Consider the following 15,232-nt stretch of genomic DNA (forward strand, 5'->3'; position numbering starts at 1 on the left):
GTTTTGCTCTGGAAAGAGTGTGATGTTATATATTTATTTAAAATTAAAAAGAAATCATACAGGTACTTTTAAATTAACAAACGAAATTATAATATATTGGAACAAAACAAAATACGCAACCGTTTGATTGGACAATTGCCCACTGAAGGAAAAAAAATTTAACACGGTGTCTGCTTTCCAAATTGACTTTGTTATGGCGAAACAAAATTAAGCTGAACTGATCATTGATACGTCGAATGATCCGAAAATTCTTGTAATCGGATGGGAAAGCGAACACAATAACGGGATGTTTCAAGTGTAGCCATTAACGATACGAGGCAGCTAAAAAGAACCATGGAAAAATTAGGAGAAAGATATATAAAACACTGGTAAACCACTAGCACGAACTTAGACCACGTGATATAGAACACATCGTGCGTCAACTTACTGAATCGTTGTGAGGAGAACGTAGACACGTGACTGGACGAGATGGTGCATATTTTGAAATTCGGTGAAGTTCCTCGGGCAGTTGTGGCTTGTGTTAATTACGACGCTGCAAGATTGTAGACCTCAGCAAAGCTGGGTAAAACACGTTGTTTAGACGAAGGTGTCTAGGGAATGGACGTTTTTTTTGTGCAAAAACGTATTGCGAGGCAAAGTTTTTTGATGTGCATTTAACAGGGAAAAATAATGTTACACAATACACGAAAGGGCTATTTTTTTATTGAAAGGTAAGACGATATGTGTCAGGTGAGTTGGTGATTATGCACAGTTTTGGATGTCACTGGATTGGTTACGTATAAGTTTAAGTTATATTCGTCATTTTACTGCAGACCGATCAGGACGAATGTTGAAATGTGTTTCACTGCAAAGCTAAGCTATGACACCAACACCTACAGTGCATCTCGACCCTACATCCGGGGACCTCTGGCTTAGGAGACCATGGAGATGCAAAACATAACAGGAAACAGGAAAGGGAAGGCGCTCATTCGTCGATGCGAAAGCTAAACACGAGAATAAAAAAGCTTTACAGATACAGATCCACTACGCAAAGTGAACGGAAGGGGAATGTTAGCATACTTTCCGTGTTGTTTGTCACCAATAACAATTTGCAGGCACTGATTATAATATTTAATGATCATGCTTTTTTGTGGAGAAATTTGTTTCAAACGCAGTTTAAATACAAGAAACCATTTTTATTTCGCAAAAAAAAGTTGCTACACAAACGGATAATAAAAGTAAACTATAAAATGGCATTTTCACCGATCATAGCATGGCACAAGCGAGTTAAAGCTACAGAAAATCGAAGTGAGCGTGCTGGCATTTTTTCAACGCCGCTGGGCTATTGAAAAAGGCAATGACGACATGGCGGTTGTACAGTCCCGCGAGGAAGCATCAACTTTTCAGTCCGCTTTAAGTCATAACATTCGCCATAATGACGTTTCTTTCTAAACTGGATTTCGAACGACTGGAAAAGTGGAAATATTACCAAACTGGTAGAGGTGTTTTAGAAGAATTTGTCAGAGGTAAGCAATGCAAAAACGATAGTGGATGTACTTTAGAAAAATTTTTAATTTACAACCGTACCAGTTTCATTGGTTTACCTTGTTCTTTTTTGCCATGAATGACAATTGTATTTTATTCTGACAGCTCTGTGGTGGAATCGTGCGATCTGGTTTGTTCCAAAGAATGTGGCGCCATGCACCATCACATTCCTTGGATTTTTGTCTGGCGTGTTTTGCTTCAGTTTGTTGCTGATGCATTCGCCGGCTTTGAAAGACGAGGTAAGAAAGATAGTGTTTATAATTAGCACAAATCGCTCGGCCCTTAGTTGACAAAAGCTATCAGCTTGAGTATGATTAACTTCTGGTCCGCAGAATAATGCACCAGTATCATCATAACAACAGTTTAACACATGAGAATCAGTAAACATACACCAACGGCAAAATGTAGCTTGCGCATTGTGCTGAAGAAGAAAATGTGTTCTGGGTAATCTTGGTGTGTGACAAAATGCCAAAAAATCCGCCTAAATCAATTCTCCAGATATAATAAAGTTTACGACAAAAAATTTAAGTTGAAAAGGAATGGATGCTGCATGACCCATTACTACCGTTTAAAGCTTTTCTCATGGCAATTTGTGAAGGTTCCGGGCTGGGTGTTGGTCATTTGCGCCTTCGGATTGCTCTTCTACCAGACCATGGACGCCCTTGATGGAAAGCAAAGCCGACTGACCGGAAGGCACTCCGCCATAGAGGACATGTATGACCACGCGGCCGATTCGCTTAACAGCAGTGAGTATCGAGTTATGTAAAAAATAGTTTTAGGCGAAAACGGAATTGGGTGTGGCGTCTATCCATGTGCAGTTCTCTATACGTGGCTGCTGTGCAAAAATTACTGCGAGCCTCTTTCTGTGTCATAAAGTGCATATCTACTGTGTATATAGAACAATAAAAGCATCAAAAAAACATAGAAACAAAAATCGCGGCTAGTTTTGCGGAGATCCTGTCCCACATGCTACAGCAAACTATGATTAATGAACGCAGCGCAAGCTAGACTGCGCGAAATAATATTTTATGTTGGGGTGGTGTAGCCCATGCGCCACAAGTGCATTGTTTTTTCTCGTAAAAGCGCAGGAATTTCACCGAAATACCGCTTCGATGCAAATGCCTCGTGGAAATTGCGCTTGTCAGCCTTTGGACCAAACATACGTTATGGCAGCAAGCACCGCATCGGCTGAAAGGAAACTATCGTCTTCCTGAAAAAATACGAATTTCTCGTTTGAAACGGAACACTTCTGTCGTGTCATTGCTTTGCAGCAAAATTGCCTTCAAACTTTTGCCTTCGAGCAATGTAACAATTTGGTGAATCAAATTGCTGCAATTGCCGACATATTGTTCGAAATATTTTCAACGTTCTTTGTGTTAAGAATATTAACAACTTGATTTATTCGTCCAACTAAGCATGGGTTAGCTTAGAACAGCATCAATATCCTGATTAAATCTATCAACCAAAACATTTAATGTACTTCTTACGTTTTGTAACAGTGTTTTATGGCAGTGAATGTAACTTGTAGCACTTACAACAAGTTAATGTGGGTCGTTTGTGAAACAGGTTTCCAGTTTGTCATCTCGACCAGTTGTCTTCGCATGGGACTTCACCAAACGATTTGGATGATTTTGTTCATGGTTGGTCGCGCCGCGTTTTCATCAGCCCATTGGCGTACTTACGCTACAGGGATTTTCAATGTTGGACTGTAAGCACACTTTGCCCAACATTAGGCCTGTATTTACTTTTACTAAACACCACGGAAACATATTTATGTAACAACAACAGTAATAAAAGTCTCGCTACTCGATCAAACTACTTAATTTTTCTTGATTTGTCTCGTGTACTGTTTGGCACATCGTATTTAAAGCTAGGGTTAATACAAAATAGGACAAGTGTTGCCAAAAGTTGTAAATTACCATCAATTCTAAAGTAAATAATCCTATACCATTTTCTCCATATGCAAGGTGACCATAATTTGTGCCTCCCCTATATCATAAATCAATCTACACCGAGAGATGCAGACAGGTGTACACACTGTTTCGACCTTTAAGGTCTCATTAGTGCAGCTGTTGCCTGTGGCAGTGGTTAAACTTTGACCGAAAATAACCACAAAGTGGAATCTGGGTGTCAGCTGGCTAGCGCAGTGCTACAGGCAACAGTTGCACTGAAGAGACCTTACAGGTCTCAATTATGATGGCTTTTTTTGCACATAATTAAACTTACATCGTATTTTTTAGTGTCGATCACACTGAGATTCAATTGATTGGCGTTGTTGTAATGTTCCTGACAGCCGCATACGGCTCGCAATTGTGGTTGGCAGAAATTCAGGTATACTCGGAAACGAATGTTTGTGTTGATTCCGTTTTGATTTTAACAGATAAATGTTTAGGTTTCAGGCATGACTGTCAGTGCACTTCATGTCAGCAGTTCCGTTCTTATCGCTTTCGCAGTCATAAAAACGCTGGAAAACGTAAAAGTGATGCTGGATACAAAAGTAATGGTTTTCTTGCTTATGAAAAAACACAATCACACGTTGTTGCAAAAAGTATTAAAGCGTATTTGCCTTGCATACAATTCAACATTTTTTAAATATGTTGTAAAGATATAAAATTAAATGCACTGCACCAAATAGGCTACACCTATATCACTTTGCGAAAATACATGCCTTGCAAATCTTCCGAATACAATTAGTCTTTATTTTCCATTTGCAGAAAACCATGTCCCCGGTATCCACGTTTTCATTGGGTTTTGTCATGTTTGCGGCATCATATTACCGCACCAAGGCATGGATGGATCAGGAAAATTTATGCGTCCTCTTTGCATTGTTCTTTTCGTTTTTCGTCACGAAACAAGATGTCCGAGTGCTGGTAAGACCAATTTTCTTACGTATACAAAATAACCCATAACGCAGTAATGCTAGAAAAGGGGTGGGAGGGGGGCTAACATATAGGGTTGCCAGATATTCGGATATTGGTGTTAAAATTGGCGTCCAGTAAAAATAAAAGGTAGCGTAAATTGTTTGCTATTTTGATCATGATTCTACATGATAGTCGGCAATTTAAAGTAGCATTCCGCAGTTGCGACGTTTTGGGCTTAACAATAAAAACAATTATCATGATGGATACGCGACCGAAAATAAGTCCTCAGGCGAGAAGCCGTCAAATAATGTTGCAAAAATGAAAAGTGTCTCCGGGCGACTGAGATCAAGGTGTCCATGTTTGTACTTTCACAGATACAGTAACGCCAAGTTATAACTGTATATTTTATGTCCCAAGATATACAACTGTAGTTTGAAAATTCAAAATTTAACAACTAGTATTGTCTCATAATTATTTTTGATTTTCTTTTGTTTAAACCACCCGGAAAGCACTAAAACATTGTATTTCCAACGTTTTATTTTTCCAGATATCACATTACGTAGGTCGTCCATATGTGAATGCCGTGGACATTTCTCTTGTACCAATCTTCTTGTTTACATGTGGAACCTTTTACCTCCAAGAATCGGAAAGCTTGTACTGGAGCCTTGTAATATGCTGTGTACGTATGCAAATTATGGTTGCGACCTCGTCTGGGGTTTCCAATACACTAATTCAGGATCTCTATAAAGATCCAGGCCGCACTTCTAGCTTATATAGTTTTACTAATATTTTTTCTCTTTTTAGAGCAGCTATGTAAGATTTATTGCATTTTACGGACGTGCTGATGTTAAAACTGCTTTTATTCCGCAGCTCTTTAGTTTGATTGACGTCGCGCGTTGTTTTGTCGGCATAACGCGAGAAATTGCCGCTTATCACGGAATAGAGATCTTTCGCCTAAGGAAGGGAGACAGAAAATTTTGGGAATGCTTTGAAACGAAGTACCGCAACCAGTAAACTGCTAAGTGTGGACCTCGCTTACAACCATTTTTACTCATCATAATAACTTTGTAAACCTATACCATGCATTTTTTTGGTGATTAATCTCTTGCGTTAAAAGTTACTTGCTTACGAAATACCATTTGTAGGTGAATTCGTTGGAAATACTGCGCAGTTTACTTTGTGCTTCAAATTCTTTGTTGATCGGATTCCTCATACTTTTGTTTTGCACTAATTTTTTAGTTGTTTTACCTGGAAGCCGTTTTTAAGGTGTTATGTTATACTCCAGAAGTTGTACTTAATATCGTAAAAATGCCTCTGCACCCAGAACGTCAAAAGAGTGTACAGATGTTTACAGGATTATAATGTCGAATTTTAAAGTATTATGCAATTTTTCTAAATGTACAGCATCGTATAAAGAGGTGTCCTCTAATATTGGCATTAACACAATAAAACTTGTCTTTATGACGGGAGAACAAGGTGGAAACATAAGATATGGCCAAGCAAAAGCTAAACCAGCAGTGCAGTCCGGGCCCGTATCACAATAAAACATATATTATGGAGACAATATTACTAATTGAGCTGCAGATAAATAACCGACCCAAAAGTATTTCCAAATCTGCGTAACATTGCAAGGAAGAATAACATTGTCAAAGTAGTGATACTTTGGTAACCAAAACATTGTAGCAACTTAGAATCAATATTTGGCATAGTAATTGTGGGCATCCCAAGGAGGTTTAGTATGACGCTACGTTTAATAGTTGTTGACGAACAAACTATAGTCATTAATACACAGGTTTAAAGTTTTGTTTTTATTGGTAGGCAATTTTGTTGAAAAACAGATTAAAAAAACGTAAAACAACGCTGAAGTTTCGCTCCGACCTGCAGTGAGCACGGAGAACAATTGCACCGTGTCCCACAGCTCTCGCTGTCTAAAGCTACACATGTCGAGGCGCAGTTGACGCAAATGCAAATATATAGAAGACGAAATTCTATGCAAAGTGATTTAATTCATGTGATTGAAGTGTTATCCGTAGCCAAAAATGCAGTTGTAAGAACACGGACTTGGTTGCCAGATTTGCTATTTACCCCTCTATATAGCGTAGGTTTTGTATGCCAGGGTAGTGTTGTTGGGGACTGAATATTTACTTGACTAATCCAACAGCCCATTAACTGTACGCGATCAGGATGAAGCGTATCGGCATACCAGTGGATGCCGCGCTTTCGACCGTGCATATAATTACATTATGACGTTTTCGTCTAGACTGGATTTCGAAAAACTAGAAAAGCGTAAATACTACCAAACTGGCAGGGGAATTTTAGAGGGATTTGTCAGAGGTGACTAATGCAAGAACGTTGGATGTTTAGTTAAACTGTGGATATATCAGTAAAATTTTGGACCATAATTTACAACGGTACCAGTTTTATTGGTTTAACTTGTTGTATTTATGCCATGAATGACAATTGTATTTTATTCTGACAGCTCTGTGGTGGAATCGTGTGACCTGGTTGTTCCCAAGCATGTCACGCCGTGCACTGTCACATTGCTAGGATTTTCGTCTGGCCTGTTTTGCTTCGTTCTGTTGTTGATGCATTCGCCGGGTTTGAACAAGGTTAGGATTGGGTTTTGCTGTTTTTTAAACCGCTTTGCCTGCTTACAGATAAACATTCTGTGTTGATTCTATCGATCCAGATTGACCGGCGTCCGGACGCATTACTATTAATTACGATGAACTAACAACAATAAATAACAACTGAAAAAATTGACACAAATTTACGACGAGATATTGAAGCAAAACAAAAACAAAATAATGGGTGCCCGCAGGGTCGTCATCCCCCTGTTTGAACCTTGGTTGACCTTTAACCTTGGTTAGAGCAGGGGTTGGCAACCAAAATTATCCGACCCGCATCCTCTTTACGAATCGCTGTAACTATACCCCATGCCGAATGCTATGTTATTATATTATATGAGAAGATAACTTTAAAGATGTAACCCAAAGCAAAAAGTCTGTTGGCAAGCAACGTTTCAAGCTCTATAGTGTGTTCATCATCAGTGCTTATGTTAAGGTCTAGCGGGTTTTTTTGGAAAATGAAGACATCCAGAACAACAAGCCTTCACTGAACATTGATGACAGTTCAAAGCCATCGTACCTATATGTAACAACTAGCTATAGGAAAATACTACTACACCGGATCACAAAGTTTTTTCCAAACTTGATCCTCATATAAGCTTTTTTAGAATAGAAATCTGAACGAATTTTAATGGTTAGGTGTGAACAGGGCAACTACCTGTTATTTTTGGTTATATATTTGAGTCGAAATACTACATGAAATCGTGGCGTTAATATTCGCACAGATTTCTATGTTACGTAGGCTTATATGTGGATCAAGTTTGGAAAAAACTTTGTGACCCGGTGTAAAAGTATCTTCCCTAGCTATACACGCAACATTAACCAGTCAAGCACGACGACGCCACTACGCTGTGTATTTGCATTGGTGACTTGTTGTCACGTGATGGTGAGATTTGTTGTTGAGATCTCCTTTCCGCTGCACTCGCTTGACCGTGGGTACAGACAGAGTATTCAGTCAGCCACAGCGTTTAGTCGGCACAGCTACAGTACAGATGATAAACACAGCATAGGAGTTAAAACGTTTACCTCAATGCTTACCGGCAGACTTACAGTTTTGGCTTTCATCTTTAGAATGATTCATTCCGAGTATTTTGCACATATACGAAAATAATCTTAATGAAATATCCCCAAAAGGCATACTTTCTATCGAAAAGCGCATAGTATCGATCGAAATGTGTTGGTTAAGAGCCAGCATCAACTATTGTATGTGAAGTTTAACAAAGCCCGGTTAACACTATGCGAAATAATGGCGAACTTGGTCATGCGAATCGTATACCGCGCGTTGTACCGAAAGTGTGTACGTGGATTGTGAAAGATAAAAAACAACAGCATATTTACCAATAATGATTTACCAACATGATAAGTTTATCAGCGGTTGTCTTTTGTCGTTTATTGTCCCTAATTTTACTTCATTCCCTAATCTTCGTATTTGTGCACGATGATGTTGAAAATCAGTTACTTTTAAAAACCAAAATGTTATAAAACACCTAACACACGTTTCGCAACTCATTTACCAAAAAAACTGTGGGATCCAGCGTTTTTGCAACAGCGAGATTAGCACACATAGAAAAAACGTATGAAAATCCAAAATGTTACAAACCGATCGCTCGCATCCGTGCGTGACCAGAAAAAAGAGAAATGCGGCCATTTGGGTAAAAGACGAATACAAGGGCGTTAAGAGGGCGTTACGAGGGCGTTGTCTTCTGGAGATAGTAAACAAGCAGTTCTAAACCTTGCTTGCTGGAGGCACAAGCTCTGCGAATCGTTGCCTAGATGCGAATCGTCCTCTAATATGTAACCTTGATGCTCGTTGTTGTGGTTCTTAGGAAGGTTCTTGTTCATTCTTTTAGTGCAAGCTGTTAGGAAACCAGCAAACGGTTTGAAAATTGTTTAATTTTTAACGCGTAGCGTTGCTTGTTATAACAAACTATTCATAAACATGACATTCATCTGCAGTGGTTCGTGTTAACCAGAATATGGTTATTTTGGTGTATTTGTAGATAGGATATCTCCTAGTTTAGATCGGTTTGTTTCTGCCGTTCGCAGTAATGTCTTTCTTAAGTGCCAATGATTTAAAACAACTGGACAAATGGATTTACAAGCTCGAGGGAGTTACAGTGTTGGATGCAACCATGCGAAGTAGGTCACCCCTTTGTTAACATAGGAATTATAGTGACCTGTAATTAGGTCTTGGAAGGGCTTTCTACGGTCAGTTTGGTTCCATTTTGTTGTTCGTGATCGCGATGTGGGGCATTTCAACCTAAGTGCGTTTCAACCTCCGGTCCGCGTAATTATTTTCACCGGTCCCCAAGGCAGATTTTATTTAAGATACCCTTTCATTAAGTGTTCATTATATTTTAGTGTAAATTTTATAAAAACATAGGACCCAATAAAAAATCACAGAGACGCAAAAAATGTTGGGAAACACGACTTATATGATGAATGTGGCTGGAAGTTTACGGTTACAATCACGTCCGCACATAGTTGGTGGCATTCGATATGTGCGGTTTGCGAAAAAGAACATTTTTGTGCGATAACTATCAACGGAGGCAACATTTTAGTGTTTAACGCTACTGCTTCGCAAAGTTAGAGCACAAATTATAGTTTTAATTCTTAACTTACAAACCCTTCTTCGATTCTGTCGTGATTGGTTGAATAAATCACATTCTGTTGTTAGTTATCTTTATCACATTCAAATCAGCTTTATTAAAATTGGTGTAAAATTTATTTTTTTTTCCATTAAAAAACTTGAAAATCCATGAAACAATGCACAACTGTATACCAATTGCAACTAACTCTTTTTTTAATATGTTGAATTTACTTTTTTACTGCTATAAATTTCTAGTACCTGTTAATCAAAAAGTAACAACAAAGAAACTGCTGTTTTTTATTAATTAACAGGTACTAGAAATTCATAGCGAATTTTTTATTTATTTTTGTATTTAAGCATATGTAGGCCTATATTGTTTTTTTGTTGTATATGCAAACAAAGAAAAATATTTGATGTCTGTGAAAATGATGTTGGATCATTTTTTTTACAGAATGGTGGAATATTGCATTTAAGCTGGTACCCCTGAGTACCAGTCCTGATGTTCTCACAGCACTTGGATTTTTGTCTGGAGTTTTTTGTGCTGCATTGGTTGTATTTCATTCCCCTGTTTTAACTAGCGAGGTAATAATTTAAGTATATTCAATGAACCCTATTTAATATCAACAGATTTCTGAAAATTCTTTTGAAACATGCTCAAACTTGCTTAGACTACCTTAGAGGGTCTGTTATTGTTATATTGGAGTATCACACTTCTGCTTGTTGTAGAGGTTCTGTGCTCCTCAGGATCAAAGGCCTTTTATCATGAACCTTGTTAAATCACACAAATTAAACAATATACAACATTTTTGTGTATATCTATGATCAGTTATTTAATGGGTTTTGCAGCTGTTCATTGAACTGGTACACTGTGGCAAGTTATAAAAGAAAAACCAGGCTATTTGTGCCGAATAAGAATAAAGCAATGCAAACTTTTGCCTCCAGGTGCCACCATGGGTTATGGTTGTCTGTGCAATTGGCTTGTTTTTTTACCAAACTATGGACGCCTTAGATGGAAAACAATGCCGACGAAGTGGAAGAAGCAGCGGGGTTGAAGAGCTGGCCGACCACGGCTGTGATGCAGTTAACAGCAGTAGGTGGCCTATATCTATGCATAATCGTTCGTGTGATTCACTTCCTGTTTGTCGGTAACGCGACACACTTTGCGCCTTAGCATGTTACTAATCGGAAGACCTATATTTTGGTTTAATTCGGTGACGTGTTCTTTGTGTACTGTATGGAGAAAAAACATGACACTTCGTGACAAAGCTATAGATGTAAACAAATCAAACGGTTCGTTTTTTTGTCGTCAAATAAGTGTCTTAATGGCTTGCCGACTCTGCCTTTATAACTTCAACAACATTGTCAATGCACCCAATGTCAAATTGTTCGTATTACAGTCCTGCAATACATGGTGACCAGCAGTTGCTTCGGCCTTGGATCACGTCCCTTCATGTGGTTTTGGTTTCTGTGTGTTGGAAATGCGACGTTTTTTTCTGTCCATTGGCGTACATATGCTACAGGGATAACACACGTCGGAAAGTAAGCAGTTTTTTATTAACTTCTCAATGCCAACAGTATTTATTTGTCCGCGACGTCAATGTCACGAAGACAAATACAATCGTTTTGAGGCCTTGTTTCAAAAAGTCTTTTAACTTTAACAAATGTGCGTAACATTTTAATATGAGGCAACATTATGTTTTGCAGAATTGACCACACCGAAACGCAATTTATGGGAATGATAGCAATGCTCATAACTTCTCTCTGTGGTATGCAGATATGGGAGACACAGGTAACAAACATGTTATGGGTTTTTGTTGGTAGCGTCAAATTTCTGTGTGTCGGCATAGATGTGGATTTGCGCAACCATCCGCAAAGGGTAAATGTGGTTGAGCCAAGCTGGTATGCATGTACCTTTCGTAAATCTTCATACACCTATGCAGCACCTCTCCAGAAATGCAATAAAAACATAATTTCATTGTGTGTCTTAGTATGGGGTGAACAAACTACGCGGCACGTAGTCCCCACACTACATGACAAACAGTGGAGGCGCACAATTTTGCGCTAATTGGTCTTGTTGCTGTAATTTCTGAATTTGACGCTTCAATAAAAATTGCACTAAAATTTTTAATGGGCACTATAAAAATGTTTTCTGCAGTTTTCATAAATAAATCAACGACACCACCCCTGGCCTAAGGCCAGCTTTTGCTATCGTACATATTAAGCAACTAAATTTCTTCAGCAGGAGTATCGGGACGTACTTGATCCTAGCTTCAGCGCAGTACACAACAAAAGCTGTCTCAACTGCATATAGCGGTGTAATCAAGTTTACTTATAGTTTTGGTCTGACGCCCACCTACTAATGGACACATATTTCTTGTATTGTTTTTAAATTGAGCTTTTATTGGTTGACAAGAGCATTTGTCGGTGTGCGTCTTGGCGCGAAATTCTTTTTACAAATTCCATTGCGTTTTTTTTTTAAGGTAAATTTTTAAAGATTAGTAAAAACATTTCTCCAAGCAATCGAATGGACAATAACCCCTTTTCCCCCTTTTGTAAAACCTTCTTAAAATCACTTTAAAACCTTTCTTAAAATCACCGCAAAGTAAACGTGCCAACTGCCTTTTCAGGTGCTTGGAATTCCCCTTACTTTGATGGAAATCGCTATTTATGGTGCAGCAGTGACTGGTGTGTTGAAGGTGTACGAAAACGTCAAAGACAGCCTACAACAACATGTAGGCTACACACACCATCAAATGTGTTTATTTGTAAGATAATCTTGTTATACATTTAGAACTCCTTGCTGCCAGCATCAACGTTTCTATTTGGTCATGCTTTATTTGCTTACGCGTTTCATCTAACGCAATCGTGGATCGACGAACACAACATGTTGGTGGTTTTCGGGTTTATGTTTGGTTTCTTTGTCGCCAAACAGGACCAACGTATCGTGGTAGGTCGACAACACGTAGTGCAGTGCGTGTGTTATAAACAAAATAGGCCTACCGTACAAAGCTGTTATTGTTTTGTTTAAAAATCATGTACGACTCTGTGATGATTTATGCTAACGACTGATGGTTTGTCACTCAAAAAAGATGTGCATCAAAACACATCGTGTCACTGCAAAGTCGGTGCGGATTTATTCGCATTACAAAAATCATTAAATAAGCTTTCAATTAAATCAATTTTTTCACTACAGGTTGCGCATTTGGTCGAAGGAAAAATGAAGTTCCTGGACACATCTTTGCTTCCCATTTTAACATACACGGCTTTTGCTATGTACGGAAACATGCAATCAAACACTCTCTACACATTGCTCTGGGCTTGCTGCGTAAGTTCACGTCGAGATTCGACTCCGTGTTCTTTACTATAATACCTCTTGTTTGCCACCAAGTGATGGTAAATTTGCACATAGGGTTAAGGGGATACAATTATTTGAGATATGGCGAAGGTGAAACGTTACCCTAAAAGAATTAGTTACCTCCGTGCAGCTTGGTTTAAACAGGCCAGCATTCTGTGGGACTTATTTGGATGTATCTAATTTTGTCGTGCTACGCCCAGGTTTATAGCTTTATGGACATGGCGTACTTCTTTGCCTGCGTTTCACGGGAGATGGCCCAACACTATGGATTTGAAATATTTCGGCTGCGCAAAGGAGAGAGAACATTCTTCGACGCAATAGAGGAAGACACACCCGACCCAAACAATAAACCTGTACAAGCTAACGGGTTCACACATCATGACTAAAATACTTAATATTTTCTGTGCTATTTACTTACTTACCTAGAACCTCACAAATGTACTGTATGTGTATTATATAATAAGCTGTATTTTTGTTATAACTCTTACGATAGCAAATGTATTGTTTCTGACCTCATCAAAGTTATGCAGTCAATAAAGTGAAATTAAACTCATAACCTTTGCACAATTGAAAATTTGGTGATCTGTTTGACAAGCTTAACAAAGGACACTATTGCCCACAAAACAAAAACATCCCACTTTTATTTAAACTCACCAAGTGGTGAGAAATATTGCAAATTAGGAGTGCATGGGAGAGGTACAAGTATGACACATACATGGCGATATGATGTGGTCAACCATCATTCAACTGCTTATTAAAAAATGCTTGTAGTTCTTGCAATGCTCTTCCACGGTGAGATATTTTATTCTTCACCTTTAAATCCATTTCGGCATACCTAAAAAAACAAGAAAATATTCAATGACAGTAAATTAGGCTGCAAATATTTATGCTAAAATAACTAACACAGAAAAAACCCACAGAAAATAACTGACATATTTGCATGAAACATTACTGCTTTAATATATTTTAAGGTAGCATTTTAGAAAAATTACACTTACGTCAAATCAAAGTCTTTGGGTTGAAAACATGGATCCCATCCAAATGTTCTTGGGCCTCTTGGTGGAACTATGGTACCCTTAAATGACAAAAAATGCCATGAGCCTTATAACTTTTTTTTATAAACAGTTGCAACTAGTACTTTAACCATTAGTAAAAATATTCACCACACAACAATACAAGCTAAACATATTTCTGTAAACTTTCCATCAAGGGGATGATAAACACAAACCATGCACTATTACTAAAATTCCTACATCACATTTTCCACGAAATAAAACCACATCATCGGTGAGTCCATTGCAGTAGGCAAACGTGCAAAGAGCATACCCGGACTTATCCTCCCAGCCATCCAACATTTTGTAAATTCCCTCTGGTCCCAACTTTTTCAAAAACCATTTGCTAAACAACATGTTACATTTAGCTGAAGATCACGGCTCCCCATGCCAATTCAAAGAATCTTGCATCTGCTTATTTAAAGATTTTAATCCTAAAAACTACCAAACTCTCTTGTGGTCGTTGGAGAAAACAATTTGTGCCCTTTCCCCACAAATATCATTTACTACACTCACATATATGGGCCAGGCAGACCTCCCATTGCATTAAAACACAAACAGGTATCCTCAATCAGGACTGGCCCTTTTATTAAACGGACTGCCTCTTTACATTTTGACCTTGAAACTTCATCAGCCTCTCCCTGATATTCAGGCACTGCAAAAAACATTATTTATAATGTACCTGTCACCACAGGATAGAAGGCAATTATGATATATTGTGAAATATGAATTATAGAATTTGGTAAGCATATTTGTCAACTTACAGTCAAGAGATTCACTCGTTATTTCAATCTGGTCGTTTCCCGCTAAAATGGAAACAACTTCTTTCAGTTTGTTTTTATTTCCAGTTACAAAAGTAACAGCTTTCTTCATACCGAACGTGAACTATGAACCTTACAAATGTATAGAGCAACGCAAATTCTTAATCTTTAGAAACTAAAAGAATGGGAAGCTGCAAAACCTTTAGTTACAAATTACAGCGGTGATCAAATGTAAACCCATGAGTTGGGAAATTCCCCAATCTGTTTAAATTTATCTTTGATTGGTAGAAATCGTAATTTGCAGCGTTATTTATCTGCAAAACTTAGTCATACCTGTGCGTTGTTTCGTTTGCATTGTGAAAGTCTTTGAAATTTTGAACAGTATACCAAGCTGTGCTATTCCACCGTTGTTCCATGATTTACCGTTGGTTTTGAGGACAACCTCCTGAGAAATATTATTCT

At 38.2% G+C, this 15,232-nt stretch overlaps 3 protein-coding genes across 3 annotated transcripts; 2 read left to right on the forward strand and 1 right to left on the reverse strand.

Moving 5' to 3' along the window:
• Positions 1–1,396: 1,396 nt before the first annotated feature.
• On the forward strand, positions 1,397–5,785 carry LOC145914191 (cholinephosphotransferase 1-like). The gene is made up of 9 exons (XM_083001981.1): positions 1,397–1,505; positions 1,630–1,763; positions 2,123–2,270; positions 3,091–3,232; positions 3,765–3,855; positions 3,917–4,021; positions 4,239–4,394; positions 4,933–5,064; positions 5,256–5,785. The coding sequence occupies exons 1-9, from the start codon at positions 1,415–1,417 to the stop codon at positions 5,397–5,399; spliced, it is 1,143 nt and encodes a 380-aa protein (XP_082858107.1). The 5' UTR covers positions 1,397–1,414; the 3' UTR covers positions 5,400–5,785.
• Positions 5,786–9,010: 3,225 nt separating this feature from the next.
• Positions 9,011–13,516, forward strand: LOC145913535 (cholinephosphotransferase 1-like). The gene is made up of 9 exons (XM_083001241.1): positions 9,011–9,151; positions 10,054–10,184; positions 10,545–10,692; positions 11,000–11,141; positions 11,307–11,391; positions 12,230–12,334; positions 12,394–12,549; positions 12,796–12,927; positions 13,158–13,516. The coding sequence occupies exons 1-9, from the start codon at positions 9,061–9,063 to the stop codon at positions 13,341–13,343; spliced, it is 1,176 nt and encodes a 391-aa protein (XP_082857367.1). The 5' UTR covers positions 9,011–9,060; the 3' UTR covers positions 13,344–13,516.
• Positions 13,517–13,625: 109 nt separating this feature from the next.
• LOC145913876 (inosine triphosphate pyrophosphatase-like) lies at positions 13,626–14,977 on the reverse strand. Its single transcript, XM_083001640.1, has 5 exons — positions 14,774–14,977; positions 14,526–14,664; positions 14,211–14,355; positions 13,956–14,032; positions 13,626–13,792 (listed from the first exon to the last, which is right to left on the reverse strand). The coding sequence occupies exons 1-5, from the start codon at positions 14,880–14,882 to the stop codon at positions 13,690–13,692; spliced, it is 573 nt and encodes a 190-aa protein (XP_082857766.1). The 5' UTR covers positions 14,883–14,977; the 3' UTR covers positions 13,626–13,689.
• Between the last annotated feature and the right edge of the window lie 255 nt (positions 14,978–15,232).

The sequence above is a fragment of the Ascidia mentula genome, chromosome 9 (assembly GCF_947561715.1).
Source record: "Ascidia mentula chromosome 9, kaAscMent1.1, whole genome shotgun sequence".
Classification (NCBI taxonomy): Eukaryota; Metazoa; Chordata; class Ascidiacea; order Phlebobranchia; family Ascidiidae; genus Ascidia; species Ascidia mentula.